This window comes from Hirundo rustica, chromosome 13 (genome assembly GCF_015227805.2).
Source record: "Hirundo rustica isolate bHirRus1 chromosome 13, bHirRus1.pri.v3, whole genome shotgun sequence".
NCBI classification, from domain to species: domain Eukaryota; kingdom Metazoa; phylum Chordata; class Aves; order Passeriformes; family Hirundinidae; genus Hirundo; species Hirundo rustica.
Window position 1 is genome coordinate 2,641,584 of NC_053462.1, and position 20,574 is coordinate 2,662,157.

Genomic DNA, 20,574 nt, shown 5'->3' on the forward strand with positions numbered 1-20,574 from the left:
TGATGGTGCTTGCCAGGGACACAGAGCAGGTGAAACATCTGCCTGAAGTCCTCAAACTTGCAGGGTGAGAGCTTCAAATGCCTTGTTTAGCAGGTGCTTCCCAAAAACCTCAAACCACAGTTTTTTGGAGGTGACTGAAGAGCTACAGAGACTTAGTAGATGGGAGAGAGGGAATTTCAAGACTACCATTCCTGCAACAACTGTACACTGCAAAACTCCTTAACACCTCCAAACTCTCAGCTTTCCATAGGCTGAAAGGGGCTCTCAGAGCAAAAATTCCACAGCTTTCACATGGAAAAATAATTAGCTGAGGAATTTCAAAGCTGAGATTTTAGGTTGGGCATTGAACACGGAAATAATCCTAGAATTCACAATTCACATTGACGACAACAGCTTCAAAACAGATTTCAATCACCTGAGACACAGACACTACACTATTCTAGACCTTTTACAGAAGAAATAACAAATACTAGTTTTCCTATAGGCTCCAGCTTTTTTGTAGGGCAAAGAAACAGAGTCCCCTCTGATGTCTTTTACCACCAGCAACAGTGACATCCCTGCTCACCTCCAACATCCCTCTGCTCCAGCTAAAAATCTGCTCTTCTAACAACTGGGCCACTGCTATTTGAGCTACAAAATCAAGTGTCAGTGTGGTTTGTGCTGTTCTTTCCAGTTTCAAAACTCTAGACAATGCAGGGGTGTGATTTTGGGGGGCTGTCCTGTGCAGGGCCAGGAGCTGGACTCATGATCCTTGTGAGTCTGCTCCATGATTCTCTGATTCTGCTTCCCAGGTAGCACAGTACCCCCAGCAGAGGACAGGCCTGTCACTTGTGAGCTGAACCCTTACCCAGCACAGCAACTACCTTCAAATGGAGAGAACAATGGATTAGAATAGATTGCCCCTCCTTTTCAAAGCACCTCAACGTACAAAGCAGGAATTTGCCTTTCCAGCTGTTCTTCAGGAAGGATGTTGAGGCACACAAGGCTGAAGAGAAGACACATGAAGCCTTGTGGTTCCTGGCTCAAGAGCAACAGAGACCTTAATGCTGAGAATGGGAGGCTAAAGCTGGGCTTTGCTCAGCACTGTCCACTCCAGGGAAGAAGATCCAGAGCAAGGGGAGGCCACAAGCAGGGAGCTTCACCCCAGGCTACTCCTGAACCCCAAAGCTCATCGCGGTTCCTTGTTGAAAACACACCCAGAGCAAGAGCAAAGCCTTATGTCAGGGCAGCTTTGCCTGGAAAGGCCCAGGACATGTTTTAGGGTGCTCTGGAGGTGCAGCTCCCCCACAAAAAGGAGGTTCCAATAAAGGAAGAATTCCTTACTATCAGCAGTTTGCCTTTTGATGAACTCTCCTGTCTGAGCTTTTCCACTCACCTCCTTTTCTCCCAAACCTCCCAACAGTATGTCCGGCCCCTGGGAGCCCCAGCAGAGCCTGGACCTCTTTGCAGTGTGTGGGAACTCTTCAGTTTGGCCAACAGTCACACAAAAAAGTAGCACCATCACCCAGAACACTGATGTAGAGCCCCAGCAAGCACTGACCAAGAGGGTATTGTCCAAACATGATAAAGATCCAAAGATATCCACATTCTACTTCTACTGCTTTTATTCTAGACTTCCTAGTTTGACTATTTTTTAGCATTACTTACTGCTTTTAAAAGCTGCTTCCTACCTTGCCTTTCTACTTCAGTAAATCCCTTAAAAAAAGCCCATCGTACTTTTCATAGATTTTTCATTTTGCACATCCTTTATTTTTATCATGGCATATCCCAGCACCCTCAGAGGTGTTCAGGAGGAAAATGGGAAGTTTCAGGTTGGAAGTTTGGGGAGTTGCTGGTCAGGTAGCACCAAGGCCACAGGGTACTCACCGAGTTTGGGTAGTTCAGATAGCAGATCTGACAGGACATGTCCTGGGCTGATGACCTGGTGTTCATCTGGCGCGTTCGCGACTTTTTACTTGGATTAATTACGTGACACTCTGCAAAGAGCTTCTCCAAGTTGCCATCGAAGTACCTGCACAACACGGGACAGAATGAAAATGTAACCACCTTCTAAATCATGGTTCCGTCCTAGGTAGCAGTTAAGTGTACAAAGGTGCTTTTTATATTTCAAAACTCATACACCCACTACTTCCAACAAACTCTTCTCTAACACAACACAGAGGTGGATATTAGACAACTACATCATTTCAGAGACTCTCACTTGAATTACACACTCCTGAAATTCAGGCACCTTCAATCCCTCAGCTGCATTTCAAGTAATTCATGATTCTCCCCAGTGATTGCTTTGCATTAGAATTCCAGGACAGGGAATTAGAGCAAGAACACCTGAGTTCACAGTCCAGGCACTGGAACTTCCTAAAGCACAGGTTTGATGCCTTCAAGCTCAATTCTTTTCAACTGAAGCCTTCCATTTTTCCTAATATTCTGATCATTAGCCATTTGAGCATCTTTTCAATCAACCTCAGGTAATTTAACCTCCGGAAAAACAGAGTTCCAGCTTCCAAAGATTAAGTACCTATTGGAAAGGAGTATACAAAATTGCTTGGGGGGAGAAAAAAAATCACTTCCTTTCTATTTCCTATTCCCTTAAAGAAAACAATACTGGTTTGCTTTAAAGGCTTATAAAAAGCTCTTTCTTGGAGAGGAGGTCCAAACTGGAGAGAATCATGATCAGAAAGCTCAGCCTCCTCCCAGAATCCTTCACACACTTTCTCCAGCCTGCAGCAGCTGCAAAGAACTAATTAAACCAGACAATTAACCAGCCCCATCACCTGCACACATCCCCCAGCCAAACCCAGTAAGTCATTACCCCACTCCCTTACAGCTCTACCAACCAACAAGGCTTGATTTATAATTGAAAAAATATCAATTTTCCTGCTGTTTCATATGTTTGTCAATGCAGTTCATGTATTTTAGATCCTCAATTCCAAGACACTGAATCCGGAAGGAAGCTGCCTCACAGCATCCACGAGGCTTTGCCACTGTTCTTCAATGTTAGCTCAGGATTTTACTCAACCAAGTTCTTTTGTTTGCTTAGAGGATTATTTTTAGAGATTTGCATGTTATATTTAAATCTAAATATATTAAATTATATATTTAGAAAACTTCAGCGAGTGAATTCAGTGCAGTCCCATTATAGGCAGTATTTGTTTATTAAGAATCATGGATAAACATTAAGTCCACAGAAGTTTTCCAGCCTTCCAACTGCTCTCAGAGGCAGCAGGAGCAGCACAGGACATGCTCTGAGGAGAGCAGACACACAGCTGGCTGTGAAGTTTGCAAGGAAAGTAGCTTTGTATACAAATGCTATGATGCAACTTAAACCCTGAAGCTCATGACCAGCTAAATGCTTATGAAAATACCAGAGATTTTTCTAGTGGTGGGCTGGTTTTAAGGGTGAATATCCATGTCAGGAACTTCCCTTTTTTATTACCTGGAATTACCTATCCCCTTTAAATACCTATGGATAGTATTCCTGCTTCTCCATGCTGTTTCCTTTTCATGCATTTTCTTTCTGAATAAGTAATTTCCACTTTTATTTTTATGTATGTCTCTCAGACTCATTCTCATAAGAACTCCAGAAAACGCAAGGGAAAATGTGTATCTCCCTAAAAACACACATTTCCAATGGATACTCCAAAGTCCAAGAGCTCTCTAAGTGCCCCACCACTCCTTACACAAACATGCCAAGGGCTCAGTCTTGCAGTTCCTTCAGTGGTTTGGAACAACACCTAATTGCAATTACCATCTCTTTTTCCCACTTGTTCCAGCATCAGCACAGACCATCCACGTAGGCAGATCTCCCTTTGGTCAAAGGATTCCCAGGCAGCAGCTCTAGCACCCTTCCCTCGCACAGCAGGTGAGCTCCACGTCACATTGACCACCCTTCCTGGCCAGCGAACCTTCTCCACCACTAATTTCCATTTCCATTGATCCCCTTGAGTCCAAGGAAGCTAAGCCACATGCAATCCCAGTCTGACCCTGATCTGACCCTGATCTCACTTAGATTTCTCCTGTAAATCTCACCTAATGCATTGTCAAATACGGCTGCATTTCTCCAGATCTCCTCCGTGTCAGCATCCCTCCTCACTTCCTTCTCAACTCCAAGAATTCTGATTTTTCCCCAAATACTCTCTATTAAGGGGTTGGTTCTTGGTACCTCCATTTTTATTTTCATCCTAGGGAGGAGCACAGCAACTTTAACAGCCCTTTAAATCCTCTGCCCTTCTTTCCCTTCACAGCGCAGATATTGAGTAATTCCAGCACTTCTGGCACACGAGAATTTCCTCTATTAATTCTTCAAAGTTCATTTGCTTCATCACAAAGTTGGGGGGTTTTCTGCTATTTTAAAATGAATGGACAAACCAGTGTCTGTCCATTATTTTCAAGTGTTTCTACTTACCAAGACCAAACCTATAACAATACCAAGTCTTTTTGGCAGAGGGATCAAGCTGTCAGCCCCTTTATCTCCTCAAAATCCTCTCCTGCTGTTTGTAACTGCCTAATCGCCATTTTCCAGACATAATCAAATCCTACCCATGGGAGTATCAAAGATAAAAAGCCTTTTCACTGAAAAAAAAATTGTTTCTAGTACACACTTTGGGATATTTACTTCCATGGAAGAGCATTTGTGAGTGTCAGTGCATCAATATACTCACAGTAAAAGATATCTCCACATCAAAATTCCTGCCATGCACCATTTTTCACCTGTTCAGCCTCTGCTGAAGAGTGTAAAGTATTTCTTTTTTTTCCCAAGGAAAGCAGGCAGCCAGGTTGTGGAGAAGCAGCAATCTGGGCATTCCTGACATCCCACCTCCGATCAGAGGGACGTGTGGCCACCAAGATAAGCAGCTACAAGAGACTGCTCCATCTCTGGCTGTGCCTCCAGGGATTAAATCAGGCCTTGGGGACATGCTGAGACACTTTTCTCTTAACAAAATGACCAGAGGAAGGCACGTAAAGCAGGAGAGCTGCATTTTAACCTCTTCATCACACAGAGGTTCCTCCCCAAACTCCCATCAGGAGAGGACACCATCAGGCACAGTAAAATTGGAAGGTAATCAAAATAAGGTTCAAGCTAAAGCACTTTCTTCACTTGTTTCTGAGGTGATGTGGTCATTCTGCACCTGGTGCTCTCCTGTCCCTAGGAATCAAGCTTGCAAGACCCAAGAAAACAATATTTGACATTTTTATTCTCTTAAACACATGCAGCATATCAAAGGCTGAACGAATATTTCCTCCACTCACCACTTCCCTCCTGCAAACAAATCCACCCCAAACCCCCAAATTTGCCTTTGCACACAAATTAGTGTTTCACCAGTGGGACAGGGCAGTTTTTCAGCTGTGGTTGTTATTATTTCACTGTAAGTGGAATAAATATCTGTAGGACATCTGCCCTCCGACCACCACTGTGTAATTTACTCCATGACAAAGCTGGCACAACAGTAACAACTTGCTTGTTAAAAACAGGCATAGCAAGGCTAAAAAAAAGTGGGAAAACAGAGAAATTTTCACGTCACAAGTTCAGACCACCCCACTTATCAAAAAAAGAGAAGCCACTTGGTTCAAGTGCTTTCCTCCAGGCCAGGTCTGATAAGGCTGCTGGGAGGTGGTGCTGACTCACCATGAGCTAAGGGAAAACAGGCACTGATTAGGAACTGCAAATACACACCATCAAACAACAGGAACTTTCAAGCAAAATGTGTATTTTGGGGGTTTTTTCCTCCCCCCTTAACCCTCACCTATCACCACAGCAATGACCAAAACCAAAGAAGAGACTGCTCTCAGCCTTCTCCCCAGCTTCCTACACCTGCTTTAACACAGCTGAGCACTCCAGAAGATTTCATGGAAGTTTTTTGGTGCAGAAATGACAGAAGGCAGCACCAGGCACTCGAGATGTTTTGGTGTTTTTCTAATACAACAGGACATCAATAAGTACCAAAACTGGGACCAGTGTGCAACAGGTCTGCCTAAGCAAGTCATGTATTGTGTTAGTCACAGGGGTAATCCTGCTGAGTTAAGTATTTTAATGAGTATGTTTACCTGTGGATTTGTAAAGATAAGGTGCACTTAAACTGCAAAAGCCTTAACAATAATAACTCATATTGACGTGGCTGGCACCTCCCTAGAGGGGAAAAAAACCAAACAAACAAAACACAAAAACAAAACCAAGCCCAATTTTTATTTTTAAATTGATGGCAGCCCTAAACAAGCTTGCAATGACAAGGGACAGAACCTACTGTACCAAGGGATGGCTTTTCAGTGCACTCGTGTAGAGGTATCTCACAGCCAAGGAGAGTGAACCTTACCCTGACCAAGAGAGCCAGCCCAAGAAACTCAAATACCAAGTGAACAGACATGCTGCGGAGCAGGAATTAAATCAGAATTCTTAACAGCTGTAGTCAGAGTTAAATAGCAGACATATTTGTAACACAAAGCTTTCAGAGTTCCAACATTTACTAAAAGAGGTCAATCTTAGGAAAATAAGGACTAGGAAGCTGTAAAAAAATATAATCACTTCAGAAAAAAAAAAAAAATCTAGATTAAACAAAACATAAGGGATACCTGAGCACCATCACTAACCAAAAAAATACTACACAAAGGGGGTTAAATATGTCCTAAATCCATTAGCCAAGCATAGCAGAAATATTTATACTCCAAAGTAATTACTAACAACAAGGTGTGACAACCTTGGCTCCTCTTTCCCTCGGTGACAGTACCAAACTACAGGGGCTCAGTGAAAGGACATTTATCAATTCAAAGGAGCACCAACAACTGCTCCTGGTTTACCAAGCACATCTCATCCTCCCATACCCTGATCATCACGCAAAGGAAATGATAATTAAGAGAAAAGTCAAACTAATGAACCTACCATGCCCTCCACACTCACCCACTGGTCACCTCACACCAGGTAAGACCAGCAGACACCACAGCCAGCAAGTCCCTGTACAGCTTTTACTGCTCCTTTTGGTCCAGATTAATTCTCCCCCCAGTTTCTAAAGTAAATTAAATTCTCCAGCTCCCTCAACTCTCTTCAACACCAACACTGGCATTGGAATGAACCAAATGCAGCTGGATTTGGTCTCCACTGTGTAACAACAAACTGTGAACAAAACCAACCTTTACCAGACAAAATTCCAAGAGCTGGGAATCAAAGATGGGAAATAACCATGAAATACTCTGCTCTGAGGGGGAGGGAGAGGCAAAATTCAAGCCATTATTTACACACACTGAGGAAAACCTGGAGCTGTGGAGACCAAGACAAAGCAGGAGCATTATCGGTCAGGAACAATTTAGCCTTGGCCAGAGCAGCAAATAAACATGTCAGGAATACACATGCCAGCGTGACAGGCAAGAGCAGCTAAACCCAAATCCAAAACAGTTGCTAGATAACAAGAACCTGTTCCTGCTTGCTTTTTTCCAAAGCCTCTCCAAAGCCTGTACATGTTCAAACTGGAAAGCCCTCTTTCCAACGAGCAACTTAACTTCCAGAACTTCTAAGTCTAACCAGGCACCAATAATATTAAAACAAGGAGTCACAAATCACACTTAGCTGCTGGGAAATGGGGAACATTTAGAGCTTTCACAAAAGATTCTCCTGCCACACACTGTGCATTCATCCAGCCTCAATTAATCCAGGAACAAACTTTTTTCCCAGCTCTGGGACACAAGGTGTTTGCATGCTAAGGTGGCTGCTTACCTCTCCATCAGCTTCTCCTTATCCCAGTTGAAATGGCTAAGCAGTATTCGTGTGATAGTCGCTGGATTCTGGAGAAAGAAGAGAAAAACAATCAATAATTGAGTAACCAAGCCAGAGCTTTGAATAGGCAAAGAGAAAATCAAGGTGTCTGATAACATCATCTGTTCAGACAATATATGTTTACTGGGAAACACCTGGACTTGACAGACAGGCAAATTTAAAAGGAAAAGAAACAACGCAACTCTATAAATCTGTATAAAATGGGAATTTGGTTAAAGATTTAAGGACCAGATTAATTACACCTATCAGTGCCAACATCTCCACATCCAGCATGCCCACACAATGCAATTCCAGGATGCCTGTAAAATTCAGGAAGGGGTGACTTCCACCCATCATACCCATTTTTGCCACAATCTCCACATTACTTGTAGAGCAAGAATAAACCAGCCCTGACCATGAAAACACTTGGGCCGAAAACTGTCCCAGAACACAACTGGCTGCCAATGTAAGATGACAAAGTCCTTGGAAGACCCTAGAAGTTCCTGAAACATCATGAAATCCAGAAAAAACTCATGGACAGCAAAGGAAAGATATACAACCTAGAAAGGTCAAAAACAAGGTGGAACATAAGAAGACATTATTTTCACTTGTGAGCAATTTTTTATTCCAACTATATCTGAATCATCAGCCAAGAGTTTGATTATATGAGAAACGCACAGACCATACAGCTTGTGTTACACCCCAGATCCAGGTTTTAGCTCCCTAAATCCACTCTCTGGGCTCAGTTTTAGGACCATTTACAAGGAAAGGAGACAAGAGCCGGGCCCTGAGAGCGGCTGTGTGTACTTTGCCATTTGACACCAAAATGGAAGTTTGCCTCAGGGCCAACGTTCAATGGACGCTCTGAAGCTGTTGAAAAGTAGGACATAAACCAGCAATGCGATTTCCTGAGCCCTGGAGCTACAGCCACAACCTGATGCTGCCAAAAGCCAATCCCACCCCATCCCTGCACGTCCTGCCCTCACCAGTCCAGACCACTGCAACCATTTTATGCTGCAAACAATGGTTTAGAAACTGATCTTCTCTTTTCTTATAGGTTGTTGGTTTTTTTCATGGAATCGGTTCTCCAATGTACTTGACTGCCTGACCACACAAACAGCTGCATTAGTACAAGGGGAAGGCAGGACAGCCTCTTCCACCACCAACACTGACAAAACCTTCACCGAAATAAAGCCCTTGGGTGACAGTGCAATAAGCACAAAGAACCAGTCTCGTGGTTTATACTATAAAAACTGACACTCCTTCTACAGTGTGTTCTGACTCTTATTAATGCCAGCACAGATTGTTTAAGGCCAAACTAAGAATTTTCTTCCAGCTTAAAAAGCCCATTTGAATCAAAGCAGCTTTAGAAAGGTTTGACCAGATCCCTGATGCAGTCCCTGTGGAACCCCATAAACAGCTGGGACAGCAGATCTACACAGTACTGGGGCAGGAGGCACCAGAAATGGGTATTGCATCACTGCAGGTGACAGTGTTGTACTGGGCCGTATCTGAACCAGCCTCCCAGGTGACAGGGATCCAAGCTCTTCCCTGCAGACACGAGGCGCCTGGCTGACAACCACACGTCACCAGCTCCCCGACAGCATCCCCCCTCATCCAGCCACAAAGAGAGGAGCAAGCAGCTCAACTCTTTCAAGTCAGTCCTGCCAACAAGAAGCTCTATATGGGAATTTAAGGGTCTCCTTCACCAAAAGGCTCCTCCAGGAGCCTCTTTTGGCGTTTAGTTTCTGATCTTCCCAGGTTATTTTGTATTTGAGTCTCCACAACATCCTTTTCTGTAATTCTGTCGGTACTACGAAGTAGTATCCAAAGGAGTTTTTAAAAGCTCACTTAGACACAATTCCTGGAGCAATTTAATCAAAGATTAAAATATACCTTAGCAAATAAACCAGTCTTATCTCTAGATTATCTTGGTTATGATACCAGCCCCTGTAATTCTCCAGTTATGATTTTCAGACAGCAAAGCACACAGCTCTTCAACATAAGGAGTCTTCACTCAGCCCAGAGATCTGCCAGATGTACAGAGAAACACAACTTTCTTCATTTCTCAAGCAAAGGCATTGAGAGAGCTTTAACTAAAATCAGCCTGAAGTCCTGTCCTACCTTCTACCACAGCAGCCCACTTGGCAACTTATTTAAGGCTTCTGGGAACACCTATTAAACACTTAATAGACTAAGAGGCAGCCGAGGTAGTGGTCTCTGGCTGACTTTAAAAAGACAGGTTTCCCCTGCACTGAAGGAAAAGCTACAGTACATGGATAAGAAATTCAAACAGTCTGCAGTGATTACTAAGTAGAACAAGGCTGATCCAGCAAATACCAAAGGACATGTGGCTGGAAAGGACAACACGGTTTCATCTGTGGCTTCTCCATTTTTCCAACACACAGGCACTGCAGCTTTCCAAAAGTTTGCCTAGGTCAGAGGCCCCAGGTATCCCCGCACAGCAAGGCCAGGGTACAAAACTGGACATTATTTAGGATTATACTGTTGACTCTGGGTACTGTCACCTTCCCCTGGTTTGCTGGGCTCCAGCTTCCTGCAGCACTGTTGGTTGAACATTTAAAAAAGAAAGGAAACGCCAGCAGCATGACAAGCTCCCACCAGAAATAGCTGGGCTGCCTGATTTCACTGCCTGCCACATCCCAGATGTAGCATTCAAACCTCCCCTGGCTGTTTCCTGCATACAGAAGGCAAGAATTAACACAGCCTTGCTCTTGCTCATCCCTGGACAGAGATACAATCTGGGCTGGAGGCGCACAGGGAGCACAAAAGATGGGGAGGGAGGCAGCTGAGGGGCAAAAATTAGAGTCAAAATACAAATGCCAAAAGTTCTTGAAGGATTGTTCCAGTCTAAGACCAGGCACACCATCATGGAAGAGCTCGTATGCACACAATTCCCTCACAGTTACTCTGAAGCAGTGCTGGAGGAGTCAACCACAGCATCCACCCCAGTGTGAGCTGTGCCTTGTACCTCAGACACAGAGGGTTAAAACACCACCAAAATAATGTGGTATTTCAACACCAGTTCCACTCCAGCCTTCCACCAACCCTCAGCCATCACTCTGGACGCTCACGCAGTAAAAATTAATGGAATGTCCAAATACCGGGTTACACAGCACTGGGAAGTCAGGGGCTCTGTTCCACCTCCTCGTTTGGCACACAGGATTATTTCCTACGACTGACACCACACAGATTAGTTACGAACAGGCTCCGCTGCCGCTCAGACGGGATTACTGCCGAGCCTGCGAGAGCACGCTCCTACCAAGGCTATTTTCTGTTTACAAAGACGAATTTTCCTATAGAAAGCAGCCAGGGACGGACAGAGAGCAGGGGAAGAGCCAACACGTTCTCCTCCAAACGTGGTCTGATGAAAGCTGAAACAGCAGATCTCACTTACAGCAGCTCCTATTAAATTTTACATGTCGGAGCCGAGGCGGATTGCCTGGAGCCGAGGGCAGCAAGCCTGTTGATATCCAGATAGGAACAAACCCGAGGAAAGCAGCCATTTTGTTGAAATTCTCCGGGCACTTCAAAAGATTCCCTAACAAAACATTCTGAATAAAGCTCTGCCCAGAGAGAAACACCCTCAGTCCTTCAGCAAGGGATTTTTTTTTTTTTTTTCCTTTTTTTGGGGGAGATAACAAAGCAACCAAGTCCCACACATGCTTCAAACAAATTCCACTCCACCACAGCTTTTCAGTGGAGGTATTTACATTTACTGTCCTTATCTATACTGCCATGCTCCAGCACACCAATGCAAGCAGGAGATACAGCAATAGGAAGCTTCAAATGGTCTGGACTTCACCAAAGAAGCATTATTAATTCAAATAAAACTCCTTAATTTAATAGAATTTAATTCAACTGGAAGCTTCATCAGTGATAAGAGTTAGAATTCTTTTTGCTGTCAAAATAAGAAAGTATGAATCGGAAGGAAGAATCTGGATGCACTTAAATGCATAAATGAATTATAAATTAAATATTATTAGAACATTAGCTTGAATCAGAATTTCCAAGCAGCACAATTTGCTGAATGACAGTTGGGAGCACTTGATCCATTCATGTTTCCATCCATCAAGATGAGCTGCATGGTTAATTCTTGATGTTATTACAAAGAAAGGCACATTTTACAGTTCAGCTTCTCACATGCAGGGAGTCAGCTCCTGATTCAGTTTCAGCATTTACTGCAAATAAAAGCCATTTAAGAACAACTTAAGCTCAGTTCCCCAACAAAATCCTTTCTCACCTCCTGGAGACATGATATAGATAAATTCTTTTCTTTTGTTTCTTTCCACCTCATGGCTAGTTTTGTTTTCTACCCACGGTAGCTTCTGCATTCCAACAGTTTCCATCCCAACTGCAGCACCTCCACCCCAGTAACAGAGGCTTTTACAGCAATAAGGAATTGATGCCGCTTCCAGTTGGCTTTTCTACACAATTGCTTTGCACTTGTGAATCCAAGTAGATGCTCCCGAAACCCCAGCTTTCCCCTAGCCTCCAAACTCTGTACAGGGTTCAAACCTCAGCAATGTCCTCTGCTGTACTCCATGGAGACACAAGCCTGGGTTTACATTTCCCAGCAGAAAGAAACCGATGGTTTCACATCAGCTGACAAGACTGAGGGTTTGGCTTGGTGGAGGGGCAAAGAGCCATCACAAGCTAATGCTGGTCTGAAGCCAAGCAGCACAAACATCTGCTGCAGTGAAGTGGCACCTGGGGATAGCTGTCACACCACCACTGTAAGTATTTAACCAGCCAAACCCCCAGTGTTTGCCATAGTAGAGCACCAAGTGGAAACTCGCTGCCCGGCAGCTCCAAGGCTTGTCACGTGCACTGATAAATAACCCAGAAGTCACGTTTAATGCCACTGGGGAGAGGAGGAGCAGCCCCACCACCAGAGACTGTGACCAACACCAGGCACCAAAGAGCTGCTTCAGCACATAAAAACCAAGGGGCACCAGCCCAAAATTCTGCAATAACCTGATGTCTGCTCCACTTGGACCCTCTGCTCTTCACCTGCACCTCTCCCAGCTCCACACAGATTATCTCAGATACAAAGATACAGCTAGAAAGTGTCTTAAATCAGCTTTTAACCTGCTAAAAAACATCACAGTACAACTGTCAGAAGAAGGTTTGCACTGTTCTGCAAGTGCACTGAGTGACCTTCATTTGTGGAGATCCATTCACATCCATTCTTCCAGGAGACAATTACAGGAAACCTTACAAGCACAAAACCTCATTTCTAGCAGCTTAATAAAATTCCCAGGAAGCCAGAACAGAAGATGAGATCCAAGTGTTGAGTACTTCCAGGACATGATCTCAAACTTGCTAGTTTTAACCACCACCAACTGAGCACTCCGAGAAGCTGCTGGAAAACTTCCGTGTAATCCAATATTGCCTGGCTCAATTACAGCCAGAACATGAGAGGGCTGCTGCGAGAAGAGGACAGCAGCTAAAGGGCTCAATCTGCCAACCCAGCCGTGCTCTCTCTCTCTGCCATCCCCTGGGGTCTGGGAGAGAACCACACCATGGGACATTTCTGCCATTGGCCACCTCAGGGTTCACAGGGACAGCACAACATGCTGGTGGATCTCAGATACTTCTCCTGTCCCCCTTAGAGATAATAACAACATCAGTACTGCTCATTCTCAGGACCCCACTGAAGGGATGGTCTTTTCATCTTACATACCACTGAAGCCTACATACCATCAGAAGACTTGAGTTAGAATGCTAAACCACAAGAAAATGTACCAATTTCCTGCCATTTCCACATTTCCACAAGAAGCCAAGCTATTCTCTGTGACTGCTGTCATCTGCTGTCCTCCATCTGGCATTTGCCACCTCACTATAACCTCCCATTAACACATACAGAGCCTTCAACTTCTACATGGATTATCTCCTCAGCTCCCCTCATCTTTCTTCATCTCGTTAACTTCCCTTCACACATCATCACCCAAATCTGAAAATTACGTTTTACGGAGTTACTGAATTAGAACCATTACGTGAAGGCGCCAAATGGTAGCTCGATGTGATGATCTCGGTTTGTAGTAAGTTACCTGCACTTTACTGACTGTTCCCAGCTCTGGTGAACATACGTTCTTCTAGCAGGGGAAGATAATAAAAAGCAACTTCAGCGAAAACTCTATTACTTCAGTTAATTGGTTCAAGAGACAGAAATGAAGCAGTCAGCTGCTTTACATTTTCTCAGAGCCTTTTGGAAAGCTTTCAGGTTAATGATTAGGAGCTGCAGTGAAGAGCCATTGTCTAACAGGGCTTTTAAAATCAGAAAAAAAAAACACTTAAGCAACAATTCCAGGATGAATTAGCAAATTTGGAAATGCAAAAACTGAATTCACACTGTAATACTTCTAAATGAAAGGAGATGGCTTGGATTCGCCCTGATGCTCTCAGATGACTGCAGAAGCTCCACCACCAACACAACACAAAAACGACCAGGGAAGGCTTTTTCCAGCATTTCAGATATGCTCACTTCCATAGCAGGAGAGCTAGGGTACAACACAGAGATGTTAACCATTATTTTATACATTTAGTGTGAAGAACACTCTGGTTTTGACTTCCTTTTGCTATAGTTCTGGAGTATGAAGCCCATCCTTTAAAGAGGAAGGACCTACAGGCCCTGAGCTGACGTTTTACTGCCCACAACAGCAGTATCACCCAAAGGATTTCTCTCTTCCTGACGTCTCCCAGCACAAGACATCTCAACATATGAACAAAAGCTCAGCAAAGCCGGGTAGACAACATGAGCACCAGCTCTGGTTTCTGGAGTCTCCGCTGAACAACTGCAGCTGCCGTGCTGAGCACCAGAGTGGGAGCACATGGGTGCCAGAGTACGCTGCACAACGGCTTTATTCAATCCTATGCCTCCCACTCAAGGATTTGCAAAGACTTGCCTTAAAAGAGTAGGAGAAGGTGATGGCATCATTTCCATATAATTCCTCCAGTTTACTATTTCAGCAGCTCTGTAATATCTCCCCATCCGCTGTGGAGGAAGCAAACAGCCCCCAGCGCTGCAGCCAGGCTGAGCACAAGGTGAGAGCAAAAACCCCACAAGTTCTGGCTATCAGGGATGTAATGGGCCTGTGCGCTCATCCAGGTAAACTCCAAGCCCCTGGTAACCACCAATTTCCCCCTCAAGTCAAACCTTCAGTCAACATCCAGTGCCACAGAGCTGCTCTGACAGGATGAGAGTCCGTGAAACAGAAATGGGCATTTAGGAAATCAATAACAAAACCTCTGTGTTCCCATCACAAAGGGTGCATGGGCACCTTCCCTGCTTGTCAACAGAACACCACTCCCACAACCAGTGTCCACAAAGCACATCTGAGCCCGCCTCCCTCTTAACACCACTGCTCTTCCAGACATCCAGGTTCCATTTTTCCTCTTCTATCCAACCCCAATCCTATTGAAATTCTCACCCCACCACACTTAGTTTGGACGCACCACACAGTTACTGCACCGATCTTATATATGGATCACAAATGCGTCCAGCACTATCAGACAAAAATCCTGAGTTTCATCCAGATCACAAGGATCCCTAATGCAGAAAGAACATCATTAGATACTTGCAGTTCTACACAGACTCTGAAAGACTACACACAAGGAAAGTTTCAATTCTTCTCTCAGACCAATATAACAACTCACTAATGCCCAGCTTGAATAAAATACACTGTACTGATTCAAGAGGAAAGTAAAAGCACATTTTGCCACAAAAAGAAACGATACTGAATGAAGGCAGTGACTGACAGTAAGTACCAAAACACCATGGCTTGGCCCCAGAGCACAGGTCAGAAATCTCTCCCCCTGCACAAGATTCCAGAGAGGCCAAGGAAGACTCTAGACACCCAGAACAGCTTAGCTGCGCACCAGCTCTATTTTTGCCTATGAGATGAAGTGACAGCAACTTGATTACAATTTTAATCTGAAATAGGGCAGTAACTGGGCAAGACCAGACCAGCTCAGGAAATATTTATTCAGCAGCAATACAAGCTCACACAAGCACTGGCTCCCAAACTTGCCACTGGAGTCAGTGATGGGAGCATGAGTGACCAGACACAGGAACTGACTGGGTAAAGGGGGCCGCTGGTTTATTTTAACTGACAGGATCACTGTGTCACCAGACAGCTGAGCTGGCACAAACTGGACAACAGGGACTTGCTTCCAAGAAATCTGTTTGTCCCAGTCTGCCAAGAGCCATGTGTCAGGCATGTTAAAGCTGAGTCTCCCCCTATCAACAGACCTCCAAATCTTCTTGCCCCAAAGACTGTAAAGCATATTGGGGTATACTTTGATGCCAGGTACAGCCAAAGTCCCACTTTTTTCCTCCATTATCCCACCAAGCACAAAGAGCAGGCCCTCTTCAGCCCAGTGTTTGGCGGCTGTATTCACCTGGCCTACCAAATCTTGGTAGTAAACTGTGGGAATACTGCCAGTGTCTACTACCAAGTGTCCTCAACATAACCACGTGAGCCTGACAGAAACACACTTTTTTTTTTTAACTTCTTTTATTAGTCAATGTTGGAAAGACTGGAAGTGGCATATGTCAGGCCAGCTACCCATCAAGATGATAAAAGGAAACAACCCAAAGCACATTTTTCATGTGCTGTCTTCAGTGATGCAACTCCTGAATGAACTGTGCATTTCTGGGAAAGTACAGGTCTGCTGACGTGAGCTCCAGAAACTGTCCTGTTTGCAGGCAGAAATGGATGTTCAAGGAGTAAAGCTGAAAGATGAACTGTACATCTGTTTTCTTCCTTTAAATCCTTTTGTACAAGTGTTCTGGAGTCTCAAAAAAGCCTTCCCTGCTCTTTTCCCTCACTCCAGTGTGTATTGGTACATTGACTCTTCCACCACAATGTGCACTGCCAGGGTCTGGCACAGAGCCAGAAGCATCCAAAGGGCTGTACCCACATCCTGGGATTTATAAATCTGTAGGAGACTGGCACTCTCCCTCCACACCAGAGAGGAAAACTGCTGGCTCCTGCCTCCAGCAGCTCATGCAGCGTAAGGAACAGGCACCTCAGCTCTGGCCAGTGAATCATCTCCCAGTTAACAGCACCCAGCACTTCATGGATTTTGCACACCTTTAGGACAGCAGAACTTTGCTTTTGCTGCTCAAAGCACATTCAGAGGCACCACCCAACCCAGGACAGTGTTAGGAGGCTGCTATGAGCAGATCAGTGGAGGAAGTACCAGAAGCAACTTGAAGAAATAACGATACCACGGTGTACTTGAAATGTTGAGAAGAAATCAGACAAACTCTAGGAGTGTGAAGGTATTTTTCTAATACTCAGCATCACAGGTATACTGGGAAGGGTAAATTCCCAATAACTTGTGGGTTTTTTCCACAGCGAATTTCCACGGCAGGTCTCAAGGCTCAAACTTGTGCCATAAAAACAAATTGATTTTCTGGGTTAAATTTTATGAGTTCTTAGCAAAGGGGTCTCAAATTGTCTGTCCAGGTGATGATTTAAGGGTGTCCCCTCTTTAGACAGTGTGCAAGCAGAGAATCAGCCTCCAAGGATGCTCAGCATCAATGTGTCTCTCAAACACTGCTGGTTATGTCCCAGGTTTTGGGTGCTCTGCCTCCCACCTGCTTTTGTTACTGGGCACTGCTGGAGAACACCTATCACAGGGTGCTTGGGAGCAAAGACACATGAGCTGTTTAATGCAGAAGATATAATCCAACCAAACTCTGTTATCACCTCAAGACAACCACTCGCTGACTCCTAAAAATCACAGGACAACCTGACTGTGAACAGAGCTTTATCCCCAGAAATTAAAGTCCTCAGACTCACAGGTATTTGGGGGAAATAACTCATTATGCAAAAATCTCACAGTAACATGCTTGTGCAGCCTGTCCTGATGCCTGACTTTCAGTTCAGAACATTATAATTAACATTTTCCAACAAATATACACACAGGAAAAAGAAAATGGTAAGGAATGACAACCTCTTCCAGGAGCACAATGAGGCAGCACCCACAAACCCCTGCAAGTCAAAGATCTACCATGGTAAGTAAACAAAAGCCATCCCCTTGAATAACTTCTCTCCTGGCCACGGCCAGGTTACTTCAAAAATATTTGGATACATAGTCACTGGTGGCATGCAAGTGTTAACCCCTTCAGCGACAGCGTGACTGATGAGAAAAATGGGCTTAGCACAAGAATTTTTAGCCGGGGCAATTCACACGAGCATTTTTGGAGAACAGAAAAAAAAAAAAAATCCTCAACATTCTTCCACCTTCTCTTTCTCCTCCAGGCCCTAGTGAGGTGAGTGCTTGGTACTTTTCTTCAGTTCTCTGTCCCTCATTGCTTCTGATTTTGTCCCTTCTTCAAAGGAACACCCAACCTTTATGATCCATTTCCTCTTCACTGGGGCAAAGAGGAAGTTTTCCCATTGCAGTGAAGCATCATCACACTCCACAGTATTTCAGGAAAGAAAAAAACCACATTCCTTAGGGTGATTTCATCTCCCCATCACAGGCAAAATATGTTTTCAACACCCAATGTCACCCTGACAGGCAGGAAATCCATTCTGGTAATGCCTATGCTTTAGTCTACAACTCTCAATCAAGAAAAAAAAAATAATTTAGCCATCTTAAGAAACTCTTCAGGCCCAGGAAACCACTGCCAATGCAGCAGTGGCTTGGGGACGTAATCTTTGGCAGCATCTTGACACTGGCAGCAGCCCCAGCACAGATGTGGTTGTGGCTTGTACCACTTCCCTGCAAAAAGCAGCTTTACCTGCAAAAGCACTTTGTTCTGCTGGCACAACCTGCATCTGCACTTGGAAAACCTGCCAGCATCCTTTTCCCAACAAGCCTCTTCTAGCTCAGATCATTTTTTAATGATGACTTCGCAGTTTATTTACCACACTCTGCTCATTTATTCTTACTTAGTTTTACAGCCAACAAAACACAGCCCTGGCAACACATTATTTTATAAGCCGGGATTTCCGCTACAAGAATTTTGCCTGTTTACACCCCAAAACGTTTTCCTCTGGGGGCTCTGCAGATGCCACCTTTGAAGAAAGGATATTCTGGAGGCATGAGGAGTTTAGCAATCACATGTTCGCTCTTGCTCCCAACAAGATATACCTCAAAGTCTAACTGCTGTCTCTAATTGCTGCAGGTATTTTTAACCAGCTACCTGAGCTCCCTCGAGTAAAGAGAAAATAAGCCTGGTGGGATGTGATACAGAAATAGCAGAACACAAGTCACACAGCAGTGGGGGAGAAAGGGAAACCTCCAGTGTTTTCACCATTTTCTCGTTTAAGGGCTTTGAAGACTTGCCTCTACAGACTTGCACTCATTTAATCAAGTGTTTCTACAGCTGTTGAATCAAACCAGCAAGTAGGTGCAGATTCCCTATCTCTATTCCCTTTTGTAGGGAATGGGAAACAAACCTGGGTGTGCCATGTTGTATTTGATGGACTGCACTAGCTGACAAGGGTATCCCTCGTTCCTCTCCCATTAAAATATTACTGTCATCAAGACATTGGGCTTCTGCAAGAGGAAAAACCCACCTAATCAACCCTGCCTTGTAACTGCTGTGCAGGGCAGCAAGAGGAATAATTACACTAATGACTGGTGAATAATTGAGTGCACTGAACAGGCTGGCACCCAGCCTCCTCCAAATCCCAGTGCTGCCTGCAGAAACACCCTGGCAAAGGACAGCAGGGAACTACACCATAGCACACGAAAGTGACACAGACCTCAAACACCTTCCCTTCAGAGAGTTCCAGTATCCATCATCCCTAAAGAAAAGTCCGAGTCCTTGCACTGCTCCCCCCTAGAAGTTACCATCCCAGCCAGAAATGGCTTCGTGCACATTTTCAAGCATCAATTTCAGCTCCATTAACAATACAAATAAGGACGTTTCAAGCATGTAATATTACCAAGTAAAATAAAGAGACTGGTTATTACAGAACAACTAATGCATACCTAAAATGTGTATAAATGAAAGAGTATCACCTTAATTTGCTCAGATGGCCTTTCAGTCATTGCAGAAGTATTACAAACTACCAAAACAAAGACGTCTGACACATTATTTCATCATATCTTCATGGCATACGGAAATTGTTAATTTTTTTATTAAATTGTTTTATATTATAGTTATTTTCCTCCATGCACACTAAGTGAGGTGTTACTCCAAGAACCTTCCACTTCACACCATTGCTTCCAAAAGAAAAATTACACCGCTAACTAAGAGCTGGAATGTTGCTCTTCCTCTCTTTTTATTAAAAAACTGCTGTTCAGCCTACTTTCAATACACATTGTTTAACAGAGTCCTGTCACTTCCAAGCTCCTGCTCTGGAATCCAACCTCAAGACATGGCTCTCTCACATTCATCTTTCTGCGCCATTCCTTTCTCTATTTCTCAGATCCTAGATGACTAGGATAAAGGTGACTAGGACTTAACTTAGTCTTTAGTTTTTCTTCCCACACAGGAAAGCTCTTGCAAGGGAAACTGTTTATTCATGTAAGTCCTCCTGGTTTCCCCTAATCCTTCTCCACATTTCTATCTGCCCGACAAAGGAATGCTGATGGCATTTGTGTTTCGTTGCACAAGAACACACCAAACCCAGTTACCAGCTGCAGAGGGCATCAAAATTTTGAAAAACTCTCCAGAGCTCTTTCCAAAGTTAAATTTGCACTTATAACTAGATGTGCACACAAAACAGGCCACGGAAGGCCTGGATACACATCCATTTGTTTTGCTTACAGAGTTGAACAAATCAAACACCATCCCTTCTAGCACCTGGAACAAAGCAGCTGCTCACGGGATCAGAGCAAGAAGA

General features: G+C 44.2%; 1 protein-coding gene across 1 annotated transcript in view; it reads right to left on the reverse strand.

Moving 5' to 3' along the window:
• ARIH1 (ariadne RBR E3 ubiquitin protein ligase 1) overlaps positions 1 to 20,574 on the reverse strand; it is a 50,098-nt gene that overhangs the window by 20,610 nt on the left and 8,914 nt on the right. Inside the window, exons 2-3 of the mRNA XM_040077244.2 lie at positions 7,700 to 7,767; positions 1,867 to 2,011 (exon numbers count right to left, since the gene is read on the reverse strand). Of these exons, the coding sequence (XP_039933178.1) occupies positions 1,867 to 2,011; positions 7,700 to 7,767 (213 nt within the window). The remainder of the gene's footprint in view (positions 1 to 1,866; positions 2,012 to 7,699; positions 7,768 to 20,574) is intronic.